General features: G+C 35.3%; 1 protein-coding gene across 3 annotated transcripts in view; it reads right to left on the bottom strand.

Moving 5' to 3' along the window:
* The window catches only part of PIK3C2G (phosphatidylinositol-4-phosphate 3-kinase, catalytic subunit type 2 gamma), a 415,055-nt gene that overhangs the window by 90,269 nt on the left and 304,330 nt on the right, over positions 1–20,456 (bottom strand). For all 3 annotated transcript variants that reach the window (XM_011975453.1, XM_011975454.1, XM_011975455.1), the window contains 3 exons: positions 7,279–7,468; positions 6,674–6,795; positions 3,154–3,262 (listed from right to left, as the gene is read on the bottom strand). In XM_011975453.1, coding sequence (XP_011830843.1) covers positions 3,154–3,262; positions 6,674–6,795; positions 7,279–7,468 — 421 coding nt within the window. The remainder of the gene's footprint in view (positions 1–3,153; positions 3,263–6,673; positions 6,796–7,278; positions 7,469–20,456) is intronic.

The raw sequence follows: 20,456 nt of genomic DNA, 5'->3' as shown, positions 1-20,456 counted from the left end.
AATAAAGGAGAAGAGCTGTTGATCATGGATCACCCCAAAAGATTCACACATTTATGACATTGAGGTAGGGTATGTTCTTACTAGGAAAATACTGATACATTTCACTTCATTAAAATTATGTATTTCTGTTCATCAGGAGACGTGACAGAGCAAAGGGACAAGGTACAGAGTAGGAGAAAATTTTTTCAATCTGTTTAAATAATAAAGAACTTCTATCCAGAATATATGAAGAAATACACCTTCTAACAATTTCAACCAAGAAATGAATCAATAAATGAATGTTAACTGAATAGAAAAATGGTAAAGAGATGTGAACTGGCATTTCACGAAAGAGGATATCCGAATGACCAAAAAACATATCGAAAAGTGTTCAAGCTCATTAGTAACAGGAAAATGCAAGCTAAGAGTTCAATGAGATGCACACCAACCAGAATGGCCCCAATTTAAAAGATTAACAATACCAAGAATAGAAAATTGGAAAATGTATTTATTGCAAAGGAGAGAACAAACTGACCATCATAAGGTTGAAATAAGCATATTCTACAATCTGGAAATTCTATTCCTGGGTGTAGGAACAACACGTGGATACTGAGTCATGCATGTGAAAGAATGTTCATAACATTATGGTTTGTAATAGCCCCAAACTGGAAACATTCCAAAAGTCTATGTAGAGCAGTATCTACAGATGAATTATAATATATTCATATAATAAAATATTATGCAACGATAAAAATCCATGAATCTTGGAAATGGGCTATCACTGCATTATTGGCTTAAAACCAGTCATTATATTATTATCTCTTAGTTCAGGTGTTTGACAGGGCTCAGCTGGGTGTTCTGCTTGGGGTCTCTGATGAGACTGTGATCATTTGGTGGTTGGGGATGGAGTCCCAGCTGGGGACTGGATCAGTTGCTGTTCCTTAGACATGTCTCTTTGTATTCAATATTTTTGGTTTCTCTACCTGGCAGACTCAGGGTAGGTCAGCTTGAAAGATGGCAACTGAAGGCTCCTGTAGTGACCATTCCAAAAGAAATTGTTAGAAGGTGCATGGCATTTTCTAACCTATCTTGGAAGTCATAAAGGGTCACTTCCACCATATTCTATTTGATGAGCAAATGACAGAAGCCCTCTTGGGATCAAGAGGTTGGGACACAAGCTGCCTCCTCTTGATGGGAGGGTGGCAAACAATTTTCAGACATGTTTTGAAACTACTGCATGGTTAGGTGTTGTTATAATTTATCCTTGAACTGTTTAATTTTCTTTTGTGGATTTTTTTCTGAATGTGTGTTTACATTTTACAATTTAAAAATGAAAACAAAAAATAGAAGAACAATGTGCTAGTCCAGTAAGGAGGGCCAAGATCTACCAAAGTGGTGAGGGGCATCGTGCTTCACAGTGTTTTCAGTTCCTCACGGCTCTTGTGATGGTTAATTTTGTGTGTCAGCTTGGCTGAGTCACAGTGTACCTATGTTTAGTTAAACATTATTGTGGATGTTTCTGTGAAGGTGTTTTATTGGATGAGACTCATATTGAAATTGGCAGAGTTTGAGTAAAGCATATTACTCTTCATAATATGGGTAGGCCTCATCCAATCAATTGAATACCTGAACAGAACCAAGACTGAACTCTGAGCAGAATGCCTTGGGACTTGGATGGTAAATAATCTTCTCTGATCTCCAGCCTGCCAGCCTACCCTACAGATTTTGGATTTGCACCTCCACAATCATGTGAGCCAATTAAACAAATTTGTTCTCTCTTTCTCTCTCTCTCTCTTTCTCTCTCTCTCTTTCTCTGACACACACACACACACACACACACACACACACACACACAGTTTTGTTGGTTCAGTTTCTCTGGAGAACACTGACTAATAAGTTCAAGGCTTAGTTTTAGTTTCTAACAACTTGGGCTTGGCGTCCAAACTCTTACATCACAAGAAAGCTGAGATCCATCAGAACTGTGTCCTTGCACTTTTTGTTAGATCCCCATGAGAGGCAGAATAATACCTTCTACCAAAAGATGTTCATGTCCTAATCCCTGGAAACTCTGAATATGTTACCTTACAGGGCAAAAGAGACTTTGCAGATAGAATTACATTAGGAATCCTGAAATGGTGAGATTATCCTAAGTTGCCCAGATGGACACAATGTAATCATAAAAGCGCTTCTGAGAGGAAGGCAGGAGGGTCAGAATTTGAGCCAAAGCAGATATGATGACACGGTCAGAGGTCAGAGTGTGCCACTGTGTCGCTGGAACAGAGCCACAAGCCAAGGAACACAACCAACCTCTAGAAATTGAAAAGGTTCCACAACAAGCCCACCAACATTTTGATTTTAATCCCATAAAACCTGTTTTTCAGACTTCTGAATTCCAGAACTGAAAGAAAATTGATATGTACTGTTTTAAGCCACCAAATCTGTGGTAACTTGTCACAGCAGCAACAGATTTAAATTTTAAAAATACGATTTCTTTTTGTTTTTTCTCACTCATAATTTTTCTTATATTGTTGAGACATTTCCCCAGGCCACCTCTGTTAAATCCTACTCAGTGTTAAAGACTCGGCTCAGATGCTCTCTTCTCCTTGAAACTTTATTATTGCATCGGGAATGATTCTTACTCCTCTAAAACTCTAGAGCACTTCACGGCACTGATAGTCCATTTATCACATATTACTTCATTGAAGTTATTTGAAGTCAAGATTCTATACTTGTTTTGCTGCTCCACAGTTCTCAGTTCATGTATTTTATACAAAATCAGGCATACATATTCATTGAATGAATGAACCCAAAGAATGTTATCATAAAATATTATTATTATTAGAGATGGAATCTGGGTCTGTCACCCAGGCTGGAGTGCAGCGGCACTGTTATAGCTCACTGCAGCTTCCAACTCCTGGGCTCAAATGATTCTTCTGCCTCAGCCTCCCGAGTAGCTGGGACTACAGGCATGTGTCACCATGCCTGGATAATTCGAAAAATTTTTTGTAGAGACGAGGTCTCGTTTTGTTGCCCAGGATTGACTTAAACTCCTGGCTTCAAGCAATGTTCCCACCTTGACCTCCCAAAGTACTGGGATTACAGGCATAAACCACCTCACATCAACATAAATAGTTGATGTTTTATGTAAAAATAGAAAAATAAATTGTAACTTACATTTGTAACTTCACATGATCCATTTAATATCTGTTCCATGTAATGATTTAGATCTCCGAATCTTTTGTGATCTGAATTTGTAAAAGGTAGGTGCCACCAATGAGGAAACCTGTTTTAAGAGAAAAAAAAAATTATCTTCATTAGTTTGAAAACTGGCCTTTTCATCTTAGGATGGTTCACGAAGTTACAGCTGTATCAGATGGAAGGGCCAAAGAAAATACTTGAAAAAGTCATAGTCTACGCGATTAATCCTGGAAGTTTTATTAATATGGCTGTGGTCATTCATGCCATATTAATGGTCATTAACATTAATACTAACTTAATTTAATTTGACATATTAAATCAATTTATATGTCCCTTCTTACTGTATTAATGGCAGACCACACATTTTGTCTTTTAAACATATGTGGGGTCTTAGAAAAAGACTGAAGTTAATGGCTCAAAATTTTTCAAAAGGTTCAGATTATATTGTTGCTTCTGGGTTCACTAGAGACACCATTATACTAACTAAATTAAGCATTTTAGCAAGTGACTTATGCTTCCATCTGCTCTTAGCCTTCTACAAAATAGTAACACTTTCCCCAAGAGTCTGACTACTTGCAGAATTTCCTTTGCACAATCTGATGATTCATCTTGATGGCTTGAACTTGATTAAGACCAATTATTATGTGGGATGACCGGTAATGGGTAGCATTTGGTAACATATCTTGCTGTCTACATATACCTTTTTAGGAACTACCTAGCAGCCTCCTCTGACTCCAATCATACTGCTGCCTCATCCACACTTCTGCTTCTTTGGTAGGAACCACGGCTTGGCTACCATGCTTGGAGGGGAAATGAACATGGAGGATAATAAAGGACAGTCAGCAAAGACACAGATGTATGTGATAATTTCATGCCACCCCACTGATTCCTGTTTGAAATGTCAGGAAAGTCCAAAACTCTATGCTTGTATATTTAAACAATGAACATTTTATTTTTTAAAGTCTCTTGCAGACTCTAAGACTTAAGTCTTTAAAATTTTTCATCCAAATTTAATCACGAAAATTAGTACCAGTATACAATCAATTGAACATATAGCATAGAAGATAGATAGATCTATATTCTATATATCTATATATGCATAGTATTTTTTTGGGAGAAATGAATTTGATAAATGAGAGATTAGGCTGGTTTTAAGTATTAATTTGTTTGTCTGTGAATTTTCCTTGTTGGTAGAATAAACCAGAAGTCTATGTCAATTCTGCTACTTTGTTAATATTTTTATAGATATATGTCCTAAAACATCTTACATATAAATAAGTATGTGAAAGTTGAGGAATGCTTCTATAATACTGTCATTTAATTGAAACTTCTTCGAGTTAAATGTCAAATATAGCAGTTATTGAAAATTACTTTTTATGATCTTTTGTCTGACAGTATCATCATATCCTCCCTCAATTTCATTCACAACAAAGAAAACATCTGACAAAGATTTGATTTGATATTTGATTATTAGAGTAATTCATTTTCTCAATACCAACACCAATATTTTGATTTGCCCTTTTGTCTGGTCCTCAGAAGTTTCTATAACCTGATCAGTGTACCAAAATAAAATTTTGAATGTTGGGAGAAGAAAGTCAACTCTCGCCAAGCATATTAATTTTCTAAAAAATATTATTAATTTTAAGGAATATTTTCATGTTGTGTACCCTTGGAAGTTACCCAGAAACACAAATAGCTGATTTGAAGTCCACTGTTACATGGTATGAACTGATTAGAATTTCATTCTTCATGACTCTGACTTTCTGATCATGCCTTCCAGATGACATTTACATAACTCTCATAGGGCTTCTCTCAGTAAATTTAGAAGTCGTAGAGAATCTTCATCCTTCATTTGTGTGCATCACTGTAAGCCTGGGCCCCTTTGAGAGTGTCAGCATGCAAACAGTGTTCAGGGAACATAGAACAAAATGTTCCTTGCCTCCACAGGTTGCTTACACAGTTTGAAAATCAATGTAAGAAGCTCCAGGCAGCAGTAATGAGCAAAGCAGAATCCTAACAAAAGCTGAAAACTGAAAAGAGGCCAATTGAGATGGATTATTAGAATTTTTAAAGTTTTACAAGTTATACTGATGTGCATTGGTGAGGTACAGTGTAGAAGAGAGACATTTTTGAAACCGAAAAAGGATAGCCATTAAACAAAGATGAGCTTACTCTTCTCAGTTATTAATTAGTAGGGTTATCACAGCAAACATTGATGTTGAATGTGGTATTTGCAGCCAAACACTGAGTTTTTTTGCCGGTGTTTCTTTTTTTTCTGTTATTCTATCAGATTTTTTGATAATTCTAAAACTTGATGTTACTTCTAAAAGTTTCCAGAATGACTTTATCTCCCTCTCAGTCTCTTGAGTATGCTCTTAATTTCTTGACTTCCTGATGCTTAAAGTATCTGCATTTCAAAAATCCCAGTTATATATGCCAGTACAGTTTTTTTCATGAATGTGAACTACTCAATTTTTAATAATGTGTAATATTTCCCTATGTACTAACTTTGCTTATATTTGTATTTTGGAAAGTGACTAAATCCTGAAAGCCAAGTAAAAATCCACATGTATAAAGTATGCCAGGTAAAGTATAAACAATTACATCATAAAAGGACCATTTACTTAACAAAAATCTCACTGTAGATAAAACATCTGATGAACATAAATGCAATATCATAATTTCTGGAAAGCTCACATTTTTTAAATCAAAGTACACCTTTTTTATAGACTGAAGTCTATGATCAAAATTTGACTGCTTCTAAGTAATGAATTTTTGAAGGGTTATTTCAACAGAAGTAATTTTTATGATATTTTTAGTTTGCTTATGGTTAACATTTTTCTATTATAACATAAATGAAAATAATGATTTTCAAGATGGCTTCAAAATGATCAAAATAACAAATTCAATTTAGATAATGCAAGTTAATAATTTCGAAGTTAAAAATTAATGGCAACAAAATGAGTTAGTAATATACTAATTGATATAAATATGTTTACATTTTTCTGGTATTAAAATTAAATGTATATATTTAATAAGCATACATAATTATATATAATTAAATATGTATATTAATAAGCCTATATATATAGGCTTTATATTACAGTTATTTGTTGAAAAAGTAAACATATCCAATTTTCTTCTGCAATTTCAATTTCAATTGTATTTTTATAAAAAATAACTAAGAGGATTAAATTAAAAATAGGCAAATGAGACCATTTTCCCAATAATCGAAGAAAAACGAAGTGACTTTTGAAATTGTCTGTCTACAAAATCAATGACTGGAAGTAAAAAGAAAATTGCAAACCTTGTTCTGTTTTATGAGACAAAAGATTCTTCACTCTGAGAGCAATTCAGACTCTGCTGGGATGGATTCAATGGCATTGGAGTCAGAATACTGTGTTGCTCACAAATAGAAAATCCCATAACCATAATTTTTCTTTTTGCTCAAGGACAAGTACTGAAGGCAAAACAATGTAAAAGGACAGTGCCTTACTCTGGGAGAGTCAATGATGCAAACTGCTTCTGAAGTTGGCTGTGGAGTTTTGAAAACTGGTCAAATGATTTTTCTATCAGGCTTGTTTCGTTGTTGCTGTGTGTCACCTGGATCAGATACAGCTGCAGAAAGTAAATAGATAGAAATCAAAAGATGGCAATATCAGTCTGTGATACATTCTAAAACCCTATTTTATGTAAACCAAAGGGAGAACCTTTCTGCAAAACATTATCATAAAAGCCAGGAGATGCATTTTGTAAAGGCAAAATTACCTATAAATAATATCTAAGAGTATCATAATCGTATGTGCTAGGAAGAGATTGCCTAATTTTTGCTGTTCTTGTGGACATTTTAATCAGTTATTGATTTATACTCTACCACAGGGCAGGAATTGTTCTCTTTGATGGTTCTCTACTCATAGCTCTTGTTGTTATGATTTTTTTCTTGGAACATCCTCTTAATGACACTTCTGCTTAAATTGTAAATAATTTTTCATTTGCATAGGAAAAAAATTATGCTATAAGAAAGGCTGTGTAGGATAGTGAAGGGAAGTCTGAGATAAAGTCAAGTGATACTTAAGTCAAGACGACAGATTTTAAACTTACATTACTGGATTTCTTGCTGAACCCTAAAATTGTTGCTGTTTGGATCAACCTAGTTGTACTCAGCAAACAGGATTCCTGAGGAAAAGTCTGTGAAGTAGATTTGGCAGGGCTTATGGCTGACATTTGTGCAAGTGTGTGGATCAAGTTATTCAATTTAACAGGGAAACACTCCAGACTTTCCTTTATTTTCCTAGAGAAATGTAAAAGAAAAGATGGTGAGTAACACTCCTCTGCATCTACTCATTTCAGTTATGATCTGTTTCTTTGTGTTTGTCAGTGTGAGGGGAAAAAGCCAAGAACCATGTGTGTTTATTTGGAGCCCAACTATTAAATGTTATTTGTATAAATTTCAAGTTCGCATCTGGAGTTGTTAGCAAAGAAATATACAAGAAACTCTTGTGATGAAATATAAAACTGTAGTTGCTATATTGTATGACCACATTTTAAGATTTTGTTGTGGCCGGGGGTGGTGGCTCACGCCTGTAATCCCAGCACTTTGGGAGGCTGAGGTGGGTGGATCACGAGGTCAGGAGATCGAGACCATCCTGGCTAACATGGTGAAACCCGTCTCTACTAAAAATACAAAAAAATTAGCCAGGCGTGGTGGCGGGCGCCTGTATTTCCAGCTACTTGGGAGGCTGAGGCAGGAGAATGGGGTGAGCCTGGGAAGCGGAGCTTGCAGTGAGCCGAGATTGCGCCACTACACTCCAGTCTGGGTGACAGAGCGGGACTCTGCCTCAAAGAAAAGAAAAAAAAAAAAAGGATTTTGTTGTTTATTTGGGGGAATTTTTAAAAACTTTAATTCCAGCTTATAATTATTTAAAATATTTACGGCCGGGCGCGGTGGCTCAAGCCTGTCATCCCAGCACTTTGGGAGGCCGAGACGGGCGGATCACGAGGTCAGGAGATCGAGACCATCCTGGCTAACACGGTGAAACACCGTCTCTATTAAGAAATACAAAAAACTAGCCGGGCGAGGTGGCGGGCGCCTGTAGTCCCAGCTACTCGGGAGGCTGAGGCCGTAGAATGGCGTGAACCAGGGAGGCGGAGCTTGCAGTGAGCTGAGATCCGGCCACTGCACTCCAGCCTGGGCGACAGAGCGAGACTGCGTCTCAAAAAAAAAAAAAAAAAAAAGTTTACAAAATTCCAGAAGTTAAGTAATGTAAATTCAAAGAAGCCTAGTAGCTATTCCCATACTTTCTACCCTATTCTTTCCCTTCCATTATATTTAAACTGTTTTAACACTTATGGTTCAACTTTCATTGTTTAATTTTTAATTTAAATTTTATTTTTGTATATTTTTATGTTTTTCTTTAAAAAAGGTAGCATACTTAAGTCCTATATTTAACAGACAAGTATTTTATATAAAATATTTTTCATTCTTTGATTTGTTTTCCTTTGTTTTTGGTGTTTTTTTGTTGTCTCTGCTTTTTAAAGGTTTTTTTGGTATTTAAGAAAGTTTGCATTCTAATGGTATAATAATATATTTCTATATTTTCCTTTACCTCTTTTTTTGTTATTTTTAATTCATTCTCCATTGAGAGCAATATTGAAATCAGCTAATATCTGCAATATTGAAATCAGCTAATATCTTCTTTTTTTATACTGTTTGTTTCATTTTCTCCAATATCTGACTTGTATATTACCCTTTTAATCTCAGTTAATACCATAAAGCAAACAGTATGCTTATTCTACTTTTAATTTGTGCTTCCTAGCCCCCACTTCCTTTTTTTTTTTTTTTTTTTTTCAGAGATAGGGTCTTACTCTGTCACCCAGTCTGTACTACAGTGGTGAGATAGTAGCTCACTGCAGCGTCTGAATCCTAGGCTCAAAGGATCCTCCCTCCTCAGCTTCCTGAGTAGCTAGGATTACAGGCATGTGCCCAGATGCCTGTCTAAACCCACCTCCATTTTTTGTTGACCTACAACTGTATAGTATAATTGAACTGTACTGTATAGTGTGTATACTAAACACACTCTTCAATTTCTCTTATAACCTTCACTTAATTATAAACTCTACCAGTCCTTATGCCCACGTCTCTCCAGTCACTTTGATTATCTGAAACTCATGTTCCAGTAAATTCTTCAAGAAGTGCTCAAGGAAATAAGTTTCCGAATTCTTGTAAGCTGACAACAGTTGGTCTGTGGCCTTTATACTTGAAAGTTAGTTTGCCTGGATATGACATCATTAGCTCACATTTTCTTTTTTGAGTGACATAAAGCTATTCTATTTTCTTCTGGAACAAAGGATTACTATTCAAAACTCTGATGACATAGTAAATTATTTCCCATATAAGTGAGTTAGTCTTCCTGCCTACATGCTTAAAGGAAGTTTCTCTTTCTGCAAAGTTCAGTAGTTGTTCTAAAACATGCTTCTGTATTGGTTTTTCTGGGTCATTTTTTGAATATGCAATGTGCCCTGTCAATATGTAATTTCAAATCCTTTCACTTTTGAAATTCTTTTCTTAAATTATAGTCTTAGTATTTGTTAAAATACTAAATATACTATTTAGTTTTGATATAGTTTTATATATTATTTGGTTTTCTTTTTTTTCAGGGAGTACTATTATATGTACATTGGATCTTCATTGCCTTTCTTTATTTCTTTTTTATTTTAAAAGTGCTCTCTGTTTTTACCTTCTCTTGAGGCATTGTGTGTTGTGTTTGTTCATTCCTATGTCTCTTCTAGCTTATTGTTTGTAAAATCATGTTTTCTTTTATTTCTAATTCTTTCTTGGTTTCAATCACTTCCTTGCTGAGGTTTCCTAATTGTGGTCTATGTTGTTCCTTCATATATTTATCATTTTCTTAATTTCTTTTATCTCAATTAAATATAAGGATACAGTTTATCCTTTTGGTTGGCATGTCTTTCTGGCCCACATTTTTTGTAAGGATATTATTTTGCTTCTTATTTCTCTTTTTCTTGTAATTCTGTATGATTTTCAACCATGGTCATTTTTCTTGTTCATTTTTATATAAAATGAGTATTCCTGAACTTTCAGGAAGGAGTAGAAGATTTTTTAGGGTCTGGGGTTTCCTTTTCTGTTGCTGTCACATAGTGATTTTAAAAAAATGATTTTGGCCGGGCGCAGTGGCCCATGCCTGTAATCCCAGCACTTTGGGAGGCCAAGGCGGGTAGATCACCTGAGGTCGGGAGGTTGAGACTAGTGAAACCCCGTCTCTACTAAAAATACAAAAAATTAGCCAGGTATGGTGGCAGATGCCTGTAATCTCAGCTACTTGTGAGGCTGAGGCAGGAGAATTGCTTGAACCTGGGAGATGGAGGTTGCAGTGAGCCGTGATTGTGCCACTGCACTCCAGCCTACGCAACAAGAGCAAAGCTCTGTCTCAAAAAAGTATATACATATAATTTCATATAATACATTCTGAGATATTTCTCCTTTGATCCCCTCCCTCCAACTTTCTGGACTTTGATTTTCCCTTTGCTAATATTATCGCTTGTCCACACAAGTTGGATTATATGTGCAACAGTTTCTCTTCAGTGTGAGAGAGACTTCTTCTTGGAAGAAAGCCCCAGTTAAATTTGAGAATTCATAGACTGCCTAATCTTTTTATATTTGCCACAGAACCCTCACCCTTGCCTGTGAAATAGAGTGTGCAAAAAGTACTTCCAATTTCAACGGCTTTTCTCAAATTAGCCTGCTCAGCTTCCAACAAGTACCTGTTGACTCTTTTGGAGTACTGCTCTCAGGTCAGCCAGAGTACCTGTGGTTTCCCTTAGCTTCCTTCTGTGCAAATGCTCATACCACACAAATCTTGTAACTTAATGGTTTGCCTCCACCTGCTTTTATTATACGGTTCTTGGGTATACCTTGTTACCTAGTTTTGTCATAAATGTTGTCCAAGCTTTTGGATTTTGCTATCCTGGTTGATTTGCCTGTTGTATGTAAGAGATTTAGAGACATTTAAAAACTTGGCATTTTAGCATATGTAATTCAAGCAACACAGGAAAATATAAAGTAAAATGTGAAAGGTTCCCTTTTTCTTTTCTCCACGGGAGGCCAGTGCTCCTCCCCAGAAATAACCACTGTAAGCAGTTTGACATCATTCGTTTTTGAACTTTCTCTATATATTTGTGCAAACACACAGACATGCAAACATACAGACATGCAAACACATAGACACACACATTGTCCTTATTCCTATTACATGCTAGGTACTATTCTAGTGATGGGATTTAGCAATGAACAAAAGAGACGGAAGTTTTTTGCTCTTTTAGAGTTTGTATAATATAAAATTCTGATAGTAATTAATCAAGTAAAAATATATAATTTGATAAAGTAATATGTATTATAAAAGAAAATAGGAAATAGGGAGAGGAAATATGGGGGTAGATAATAGTACTACAATTTTAAATAGGATGCCCACTGAAAAGTGCTTATCTCACTAAAAAGACGAGCTGAATGATTTGACAAAGACCTTACCTTGCCATGAAGGTAGACCATGGGAATTTCTGATGAAATGCATTTTAGGCAGAAGCAACAGGTAGTCCACAAGCTCAGAGGTACATGAATGGCTAGAGTGTTTAATGAACAGCAAAAGGAAGGCAGTGTCGCTGACATAAAGTGAGTAGAGAAAGAAGGGAATCAAAGACCTAAAGGGCACAATTGCGTAAGAACTTTGACTTTGTGTGAGATGAGAGTTAGAGAAGAATCACAATTGTATGTAATGTTGCAATTTGTTTTTTTGTTAACTTAATAATATATTTTACAGGAAAAAATTAATAGTAACTGGTACATAGTAAGTGATCCAAAAATATTTGTTGAATGACTGAACAATCTTTCTAATTCAGAACATAGCATTAAATCATATTTTTAAATGGCCTCATGGTTTCTCCAAATATGGATGAAAAATGTTTAACTTAACAATTTTTTAAATTGCAAAGACTTTTTTTTTTTCTTTACTGTTTAACTTTGCCCAAAACCAAGGGTCTGTATATACAAAAGCCTGTTTCTGGCCTCCTCATTTTGTTGCAGTCATTTCTTTGTTTATCTCTGTATCAGTATTACACTATCCTAAACAGCTGGAACTTTATAGTACATCTTGAAATCCAGGATAACAATTATTTTATCTCATTTTCTTTAGGGGGTTCTTCACTATTCTAGGCCGTTTTGACCTCCTAAATATATTTTAGAATTAGCTTATCAAGTTCACCCACACACAAAACAAATAGGAGAGGATTTTGAATGGTACTGTATGTAAATTACAAATCAATTTGGAGAATATTAACATCTCTATAGTATTAAGACATTCAGTTCACGAATGTGGTAATGTGGTATATTGTTCTATTTAGTTTGGTCTTGCATATTTTTTGTTGGAGTTATTCTTTGGTTTGGCATATTTTATATGACATAAATGCTATCTTTTACTAACTTTTAATTAACATTCAATAATATATGAGTAGATTTTTTAACTCTTATTAATTCTAACAACATATGTACATTCTTTTGAAATTTGTATGTACCACAGTCATGTAACCTGCAAATAATGGTAGTGGTTGTTTTGGTCACTCTGCACTGCTAAGAAACTTCTACTTCAATATTAAATGGAAGTGGTGATAGCAAGCATTGTTGGTGTGTTCCTGATTACAAAGGAAAATCTTTCAATGTTTACTGTTAAGCGTAATGTTTTCTGTAGGTTTTTAGCTATATGTTAATGATACTCTTTTCTATTTCTATTTTTTTCCTAAATGAATGGTTCTACATTTTATTAACTACATTTTATGTATCTATTTAGGTGATCATATATTTTCTTTTTAATTTTTAAAGTACTGAGTCTTAAATGTTTACTTTGTAACAACTTATTTTACTAAATTCTTCTTATTTTGATTTTTTGTATGCGTGTGTGCTAATTCTCTGGGATTGTATTAATTATTGTATTATCCACCTGAAAAAAAAAACTGCATAACAAAGTTTAATTAGAGGGCTTTATTATCAATATAGAAGATACTATCTTTTCCCCACCATTAATGAGAATGCTTATAATTTTTAACTTTTGAAAGTATGATGCTTATCTAAGCTTGGATCTATTCTGAGTGTACTAAAATTTTCCAGGAGGAATGGATGTTGAATGTAATCCAGTATGACTTTTCTGGGTTGGCATCTATCAAAGTGATCATGCAATGTCTTCTTTACAACTAATCTGCCATGTCCTCAATATTACAAACGTACTTCAATTATGTTTAATAATTTTTCCTTTAATTTCATAAAAATTCAGGGCCATTTATCTTGTTCTGGTCTTAAACTTTTTTGAACAAATTCCAAATTTTTCCACTCTTATACATCAATTTAGGCCAACACTTGCTAAGAAAGTTAAAATATGACTCTGAGCCCATCATTCGTCTCCCCAGTGTTCACCATTTCTAAAGATGTTGTTTGCACTTATGAATTTGCAGGTACACAGGGCAGTACAAAACGTTAATTTATTTCTTCATCAGCAGTTTAAAGACATGAGGATAATAATAATAGTAGGAGTATAATACTAATCATGATTTATGGAGACTCTACCATTCATTCATTCATTGAACATTGATCCAACAAATATTTACTGATCACATTTTATGTGCTGGAGTGAAAAGCTTTAGGGTGACAGCATGTACTCACTTCTCGTGACGATATCAGTTTTAAATTTTGTGAATCATAAATTTTAAGTTTTGATGAACTCACCCTCGCAAAATCTCAACTTTGCCCATACCTTATTCTTATATTACCCAACAGTTAGGATGTAAGAAGGCTGAAGATGAAGGGTGAGACTTCATGGTCAGCCCATGGTTTGGGGGCAGACTTTCACTCAAATCCATCTCTTATGTCTCAGGTGTCAGACTTAACGGGTCAGACAAAACACTGCTGTTAACTATGATTGGACTTGGGACTGGGGCCCTGAGTGTAGTTGGTTTCAGGCCTCTGTGAGGATCTAATTTATCCAAGTAATAGCTCCCTGATTTATTTTGTTTAATGGCAGCATTAGCAGGATTATGCTTTGGATTATCCTTATATTACAGGAATAAAGCAGCAGCTGGGAGGATTTTAGCTCTTAAGTTTCCTAAGGGAAGCCTCCAAGCAGTCTTGATAAACACTTTTAACCCTCCCTTGCTAGGCACTATTCTGTGTGCTGGGAGGTGAAGAAGAGAAACCAGATTTCTGCCCTCAGGAAGTATGTATCCTTTGGCAGGTACTACACTAAATGCTTCATGTTAATCTTTTCATCCTTAGAGAAGAGCAGTCAAATTATTTCAGCAATAGATAAGAAAATGACTAGGAGAAGTTAAATGCATACCAAAGGTGACATCACCTAAGAAGTAGTAACTGAAGAATTCTACTCATGTTTATCTGATTCCTTAGTCTCTGCTCTCACTGTGGATTTTAAAAAGCAAACAATAATTCAATTTTGTCTTTCAGAGAAAAATAAGCCAATAACTTGTGGAATTCTCAGGTGGAACAAAGGTACTAAGACAATGATCCTTTGTTTTTTACATAGAAATAACGCTTAAAAAAAAGTGACATATTTCTAGCTGCCAAGGAACATAGTCTAAAGGGACCTATAATAAGTGTAAAATTTCTTAAGCCTTAGGTCCTGTCTTAAAAAATGTGTACACATTGTATTCTGCTTCATAATATATGTACTTTTTATATAAACTAAATATTTTAATTGCTTATCATCAGAAACAATTGCCTCTAACAGGTTTCCTAGCACTGTGTGTGTGAATGGGCAATTGAGTCTATCAGTCTCAGAAAACTGAGTTGAATCCAGAGCTCTGATATTCTGGGTCAGATTCAGCATCTAGGCAGATTATTTTTTCTCAAATTAAATATAATGTTTTTAAATTCACATTTATGTTGATATGTGACTACAAATGGCAAACATTTTTCGCTGCCTTATGAGCGACATCAGACTAAGCCTTGAGGAGAGATGACTACGACGCCATTGCCAGTTGAATGAAGGTTCTTAGGCAACACCTGATGGAGATTTCTACAAGAACATATTTCGATTTACAGTTTAAATTGTTAATATATTTGGCAATTGGATAGAATAACTGTTTCAATGGTCAGTCTCTTTAACAGTCACAGGAAAATATTTCTCAGAAGGCTTCTGTGAGGGAATTTGCATGAGAACGTTCTTTATGTTACCACTGATACTGTAAGTTTATAATATAAAAATACAGGAAGAGTTGCAATTGACTCACCCATCATAAACAAATTTCTTCATCTAAATCTCAAACTTCATTTCATTGCAGTATTCTGGCATGTGCAAGAAACACATTACTTTGTTTTTTGTACTGAAGTTACTGACTGAGTGTCCAGCTTTACAAGTCACTCTTAATCATTCAAGGGGAACAGTGAATTAATACAATTTTGTCACAGTTTCTTTTATTGCATAAAGAAAAATAGTAGTTCGGCACTGAATTTGTAATCTCTGAAATATAGGACCAGTGCTTTCTCTTACTTAAGCTTATGAAGTATGCTATCGGATAATTCCTATTTTACTACAAATTTATACTGCACTAAATATTCAAACACATATTTTTTTAAGCAAAAAACTTTACTATTCCTAAATGAGCTCAGTGACAATCATTGCCAATGTATTCTAGGTACATGATAAAATGATTCATTTCTATGTACTTTTATTATTAAAAATTCAAAATTGCACACATGAAAAAAGAGCACATGATGATTTTGATTGCACATGTATGCAATGTGTATGTACACATTTGACTCCAAACTTTAAAGTTTATGTTCTAATCCTTCAAACAAAATAAGATACTAAAAAGGATATGTCATGTTAATCCTTGGGGCTTTGATAGCATGGTATACCAATTTGAGAAACCTAGCTATAAGCCTGTAGATGTTTTTCTTATGATGGTCTTTCAACTAATCCGAAGACACTAAAGTTAAAGAACATTTATATTTATCTGACAGTCAGGACATTAAGAGTTCCATATGCAGAACTTTTTTCCATATGATTTGGCATAGTTGTATCCTGGGAAAAGCACTCATTATGCAAGGAATAAATCTTGTTGTAATCTGTACTCACTAGGTCTACCCATGATCTCAAGAAAGCCATCGTTGAACAATTTCAGGAGATTCAACTGTTGCATCTATAAAATGTAGTTGATGACTCATGCCAGTCATCTCAAGAAAGTCATTGTTGAATGACTTCAGGAGACTCAATTGCTGTATCTATAAAACATAATTGATTACTAAACCATGCTATTTCCCAGGATCATTGATAGGATCAAACAAGATAAAATAGGAGAAGTCTTTGGAAATGAAATAGTATTATGCAAATATTATTTCAGAAAATGTACTACCAATAAGTAAAGAAATAAATACATATGAGTCTAAAAGGTAGCAAAGTATACAAAGAGGGATACAAGAGAAAATGAATGTACAAATTTATTGCTCAAAGGAAACTGGCTTGTGGTGCTCTCTTGAACTCCTACAAGAGTGGTATTAGGTAAGGATTAGAACAAACAGCAGCTTTAGCGTTTATTTTCTTATTTTCTGTCTTCTTCCCCATCCTCTTCCTCCTGCTTTACAGTTTAGATATTGGCTTAAATACTTTAACAAACTTAAAGGTCTTTGTTGTTTTCCAAGTTGAGGTTTCAAGTCTTCAGAATTCATGCTAAAAGTTCAGCTAGTCTTACGTAAATGTAAGGCACCAAGCTGCATTCAAACAAGAGTTTCAAGCTCTGTGGACTTGACTGGGAGTGGATAATTCTTTTAACTTTTTAGATAGATGCCTTATAAAATTGACTAAATCAGAACAAACTGAATCAAGGAACCAGGGAAGGGTTGATGGGTTAGTCTTACTATGAATAAAGTGATATGCCAGTGAAATGATATTCCAGTTTTCAATTCCCACTCCCAAAGCCATTTATTTTATTAATGATATTAAAAGGAGGTTGTATGGAAAGCAAAAAAATAAATCTTAACATGCAACAGTAAAGAAAAATCAATAGTGATAAATGGGGCTATAGTTAAGGTTATAAAAATCTTTAAAATGTGAAAACTATGTTTTAAAATAGTAAACGATTGTAGCCTAATTGCTTGTTAAATCACTGGTATATAGTAATTGTATGCAATGCGTAGGGTTAGAAATACCAATGGGGATTAACAGATACACAGCGCTGTTGTGCATAAAACGGCTGCTGGGAAACAGCGCCATCTGGACTATTCATCTTTTTTCACTAATGATTTTTGGTACTCTTGGTGGGTACATTAAACTTTGCAAATGCTTTTAACCTTTAGACTGATAGTCTCCTGAAGAGTTTACAATCGTTTTTTCAAAGCTTAATAGTTAAGGTGTGTCCTGACTTGGAATTTAGGCAATTTAGGCAAATTCTCAGTTTAATTTATACAATTCAAAAACAGCATTTCCCCTACTGCAGAAATTTAGAACAGCAACCACACTATCAAACATTGTAATGACTGTGACGGGGCCATGCAACTTAGGAAGTACAGATATTATAAGTGGTTATATCTGCAGTTAAAAATAGTTTATAAAGTTAATTTAGTTCAGGTTTGTTATTATAACTAAAAATAATGGGAGACTTTCAGAATGAGAGGAGAAATTCTACTTGTTTTAATTTACATTTTCCTTTGAATCTGCTTTCTTATTTAGGAAAAGCTGGACTTCTTGATTGTTATTTTCTCTTGGTTCTGTGTTCCCATCTCCCCTTGGTAGTGTTTATTTCTGTAGGTATCAATTGTTAAGCTAAGACAAAGGAAAACATTGGTTCTTATTTGTGGAGTTATAACCACAGTTTGCATTGTAGTAAAAAATAAAATAAAATTTAATGATAAAAGTACACAAGGATTTGCATTTCCATCCCGTGTGCTATTTCTCAGTTTTGAAGAGAAACAAGATATAAAATCATTGAACTATGTTTTAAGATATTTGTACATAAAGAGTCTTGTCTCACACCCTAGCCATGAGAAATAAATAAGGAATGAGGGGAACAAAGAATTTCTGGAATTGAGTCTGCAAACCTTCAGTGGTGCAGGGACTCTGGCTCCTGTGTCTATGATGTGGAGGCCAGGTGCACTCTCTGGATGCCATCCACATTTCCAGCGGTTTCAATGTTGTACTTGTTGGACGGTCACTGTGCCCGTTCTGCCTAATGCCCCCTCCTAAGACTTCCCTCACAGCTCAAAGTTCACAGAAGAAGTTCTAGGCTATTTTTCTGTGAAGGGGTGATCTATGATAGGAATAAGGCTGGGCAACGAAATCCACTGTGGCTTCGCATGAAGGAACTTGTCCAGTAAGGACAAAGGCAACTAGTTAAGTCAGAGTTTGTCTCTGTCTGGAATTTACACTGGGGAATATTGGGCACTGGGCAGGGAACAATAGAATATGCTAAGCAGAGGTAAACTGTAGAAGGCCTGTGTGTTTCCACTAGAAACTAGCCAGGCCCTATTGGTTTCTGGGATTTGTTAGCTTACAGTTTGACTCCATGTAGAGCCTTCAATCTAAGGCTACCAGACAGGATTCTTTTGCTGTCAAAATAGCTCACGAATGCAAACAACTTGTCTTTTAGTTTTGTTTTGGTTTTTGTTTTTTTGAAGTGTGGGGTTTTGTTTTGCTTCAAGCTGGCTTCAGTTTTAGCTGAAGAACAGATCATATACTTACTAAATGAGAATTTCTATGGCAGGCCAAGTGGAATATCTGAGCATACATGAAGAATGTCCTCTCACTCCCTTGGAGAAGAAAATGGATAGAATGAAAAGTACTATCTGTATGTGGGAGGGGAGGTAGGCAGGGAAGTTTATGCTTAATGATCCCAGTCTGGTCTGTGAAATAAGTTAGGTCTTTATGAGGACAGCTAACCCGAGGTTTGAGAGTGATTGAAATTTCTGAAATAACCCTTTTGGACAGCATTTTAATGGATGGCTGCCTTTGTTGCCTAGCAGTGAACCCTGCAGAGATATTACATGAGAGTATCAATTTGCAGGGGACTGAGTCATGATACTTTCTTGATTCTATTCAACATCACTCAGCTGTAAGGGGAGTGGAAGAGAGTGAGGGAAACAGAGAGTAGTTGATGATGATGTGAAAAGCATCTGTGGCCAGCAAACCAATTTTACTTTCATTTTCCCTCTAAATACCATTAATTGTACAGAATTTTTAATGCCACACAGTATGTATCATCCCCTGAAACTCTTAGGATCAGCTCCTGACCTGGAAGGGATATGTCCAGGAGCGAGGTAAAATCTTGGGTTGTTCCTAAATAGAGTACAGAGGCAGGAAAAAGCTGTTTATTTCTTTCAAGTCTCAAATAGGGTCAAGAGGGGCAGCCTCTTAGTGCTAATATTGTAGTTAGGACCAGGACACTTCAAGTAGCCGCACATGTTATGTCTCAGATGGCTTGATCTTGGCTCTTGATCCCAATCTGTGAGCCTGATGGAGAAGGGAGAGGGGATTTTCTTGTCTTTTGTCTGTAACTTAGTAGTTGTATCACAATAAACAGTGGCATAAAACGCTTTTAGCCTATCAGAACAAATAAATAAAAAGAACAAGGAGTTTAAATGTAGAGGGGCTCATATGAAATGTATATAATATACTCTTATCAATTATCTATCTATGAATTAATGCCACTCATTGAAGCACAAAGACACCAATGATGGATCTATGAGAAAACTTTTTTTTTTTTTTTTTGGTGAATGATGTGCAATGAGGTCTGCATTTAGTCTCAAGTTTTAAAATCCATGTGATGTCAGAGAACACAGCACAAAATAATAATATTATTTACACAAAGTAAACAAGTCTACATTTTTTGTTATTTATTATTATTTTATTTTTTATTGCTATTTTAGCACTTATAGCCATATATGAGCATATCTGCCTCTTTCACTAGCCTGTGAACTATTTTTTTTTATTACTATACTTTAAGTTGTAGGGTACATGTGCACAACATGCAGGTTTGTTACATATGTATACATGTGCCATGTTGGTGTGCTCCACCCATTAACTCATCATTTACATTAGGTACAGTTCCTGACGCTATCCCTCCCCCCTCCTCCGACCCCACGACAGGCCCCAGTGTGCGATGCTCCCCACCCTGTGTCCAAGTGTTCTCATTGTTCAGTTCCCATCTATGATTGAGAACATGCGGTGTTTGGTTTTCTGTCCTTGTGATAGTTTGCTCAGAATGATGGTTTC

Source organism: Mandrillus leucophaeus, unplaced genomic scaffold (genome assembly GCF_000951045.1).
Source record: "Mandrillus leucophaeus isolate KB7577 unplaced genomic scaffold, Mleu.le_1.0 Scaffold156, whole genome shotgun sequence".
Classification (NCBI taxonomy): domain Eukaryota; kingdom Metazoa; phylum Chordata; class Mammalia; order Primates; family Cercopithecidae; genus Mandrillus; species Mandrillus leucophaeus.
This window is presented reverse-complemented; position numbering and strand designations above follow the sequence as displayed.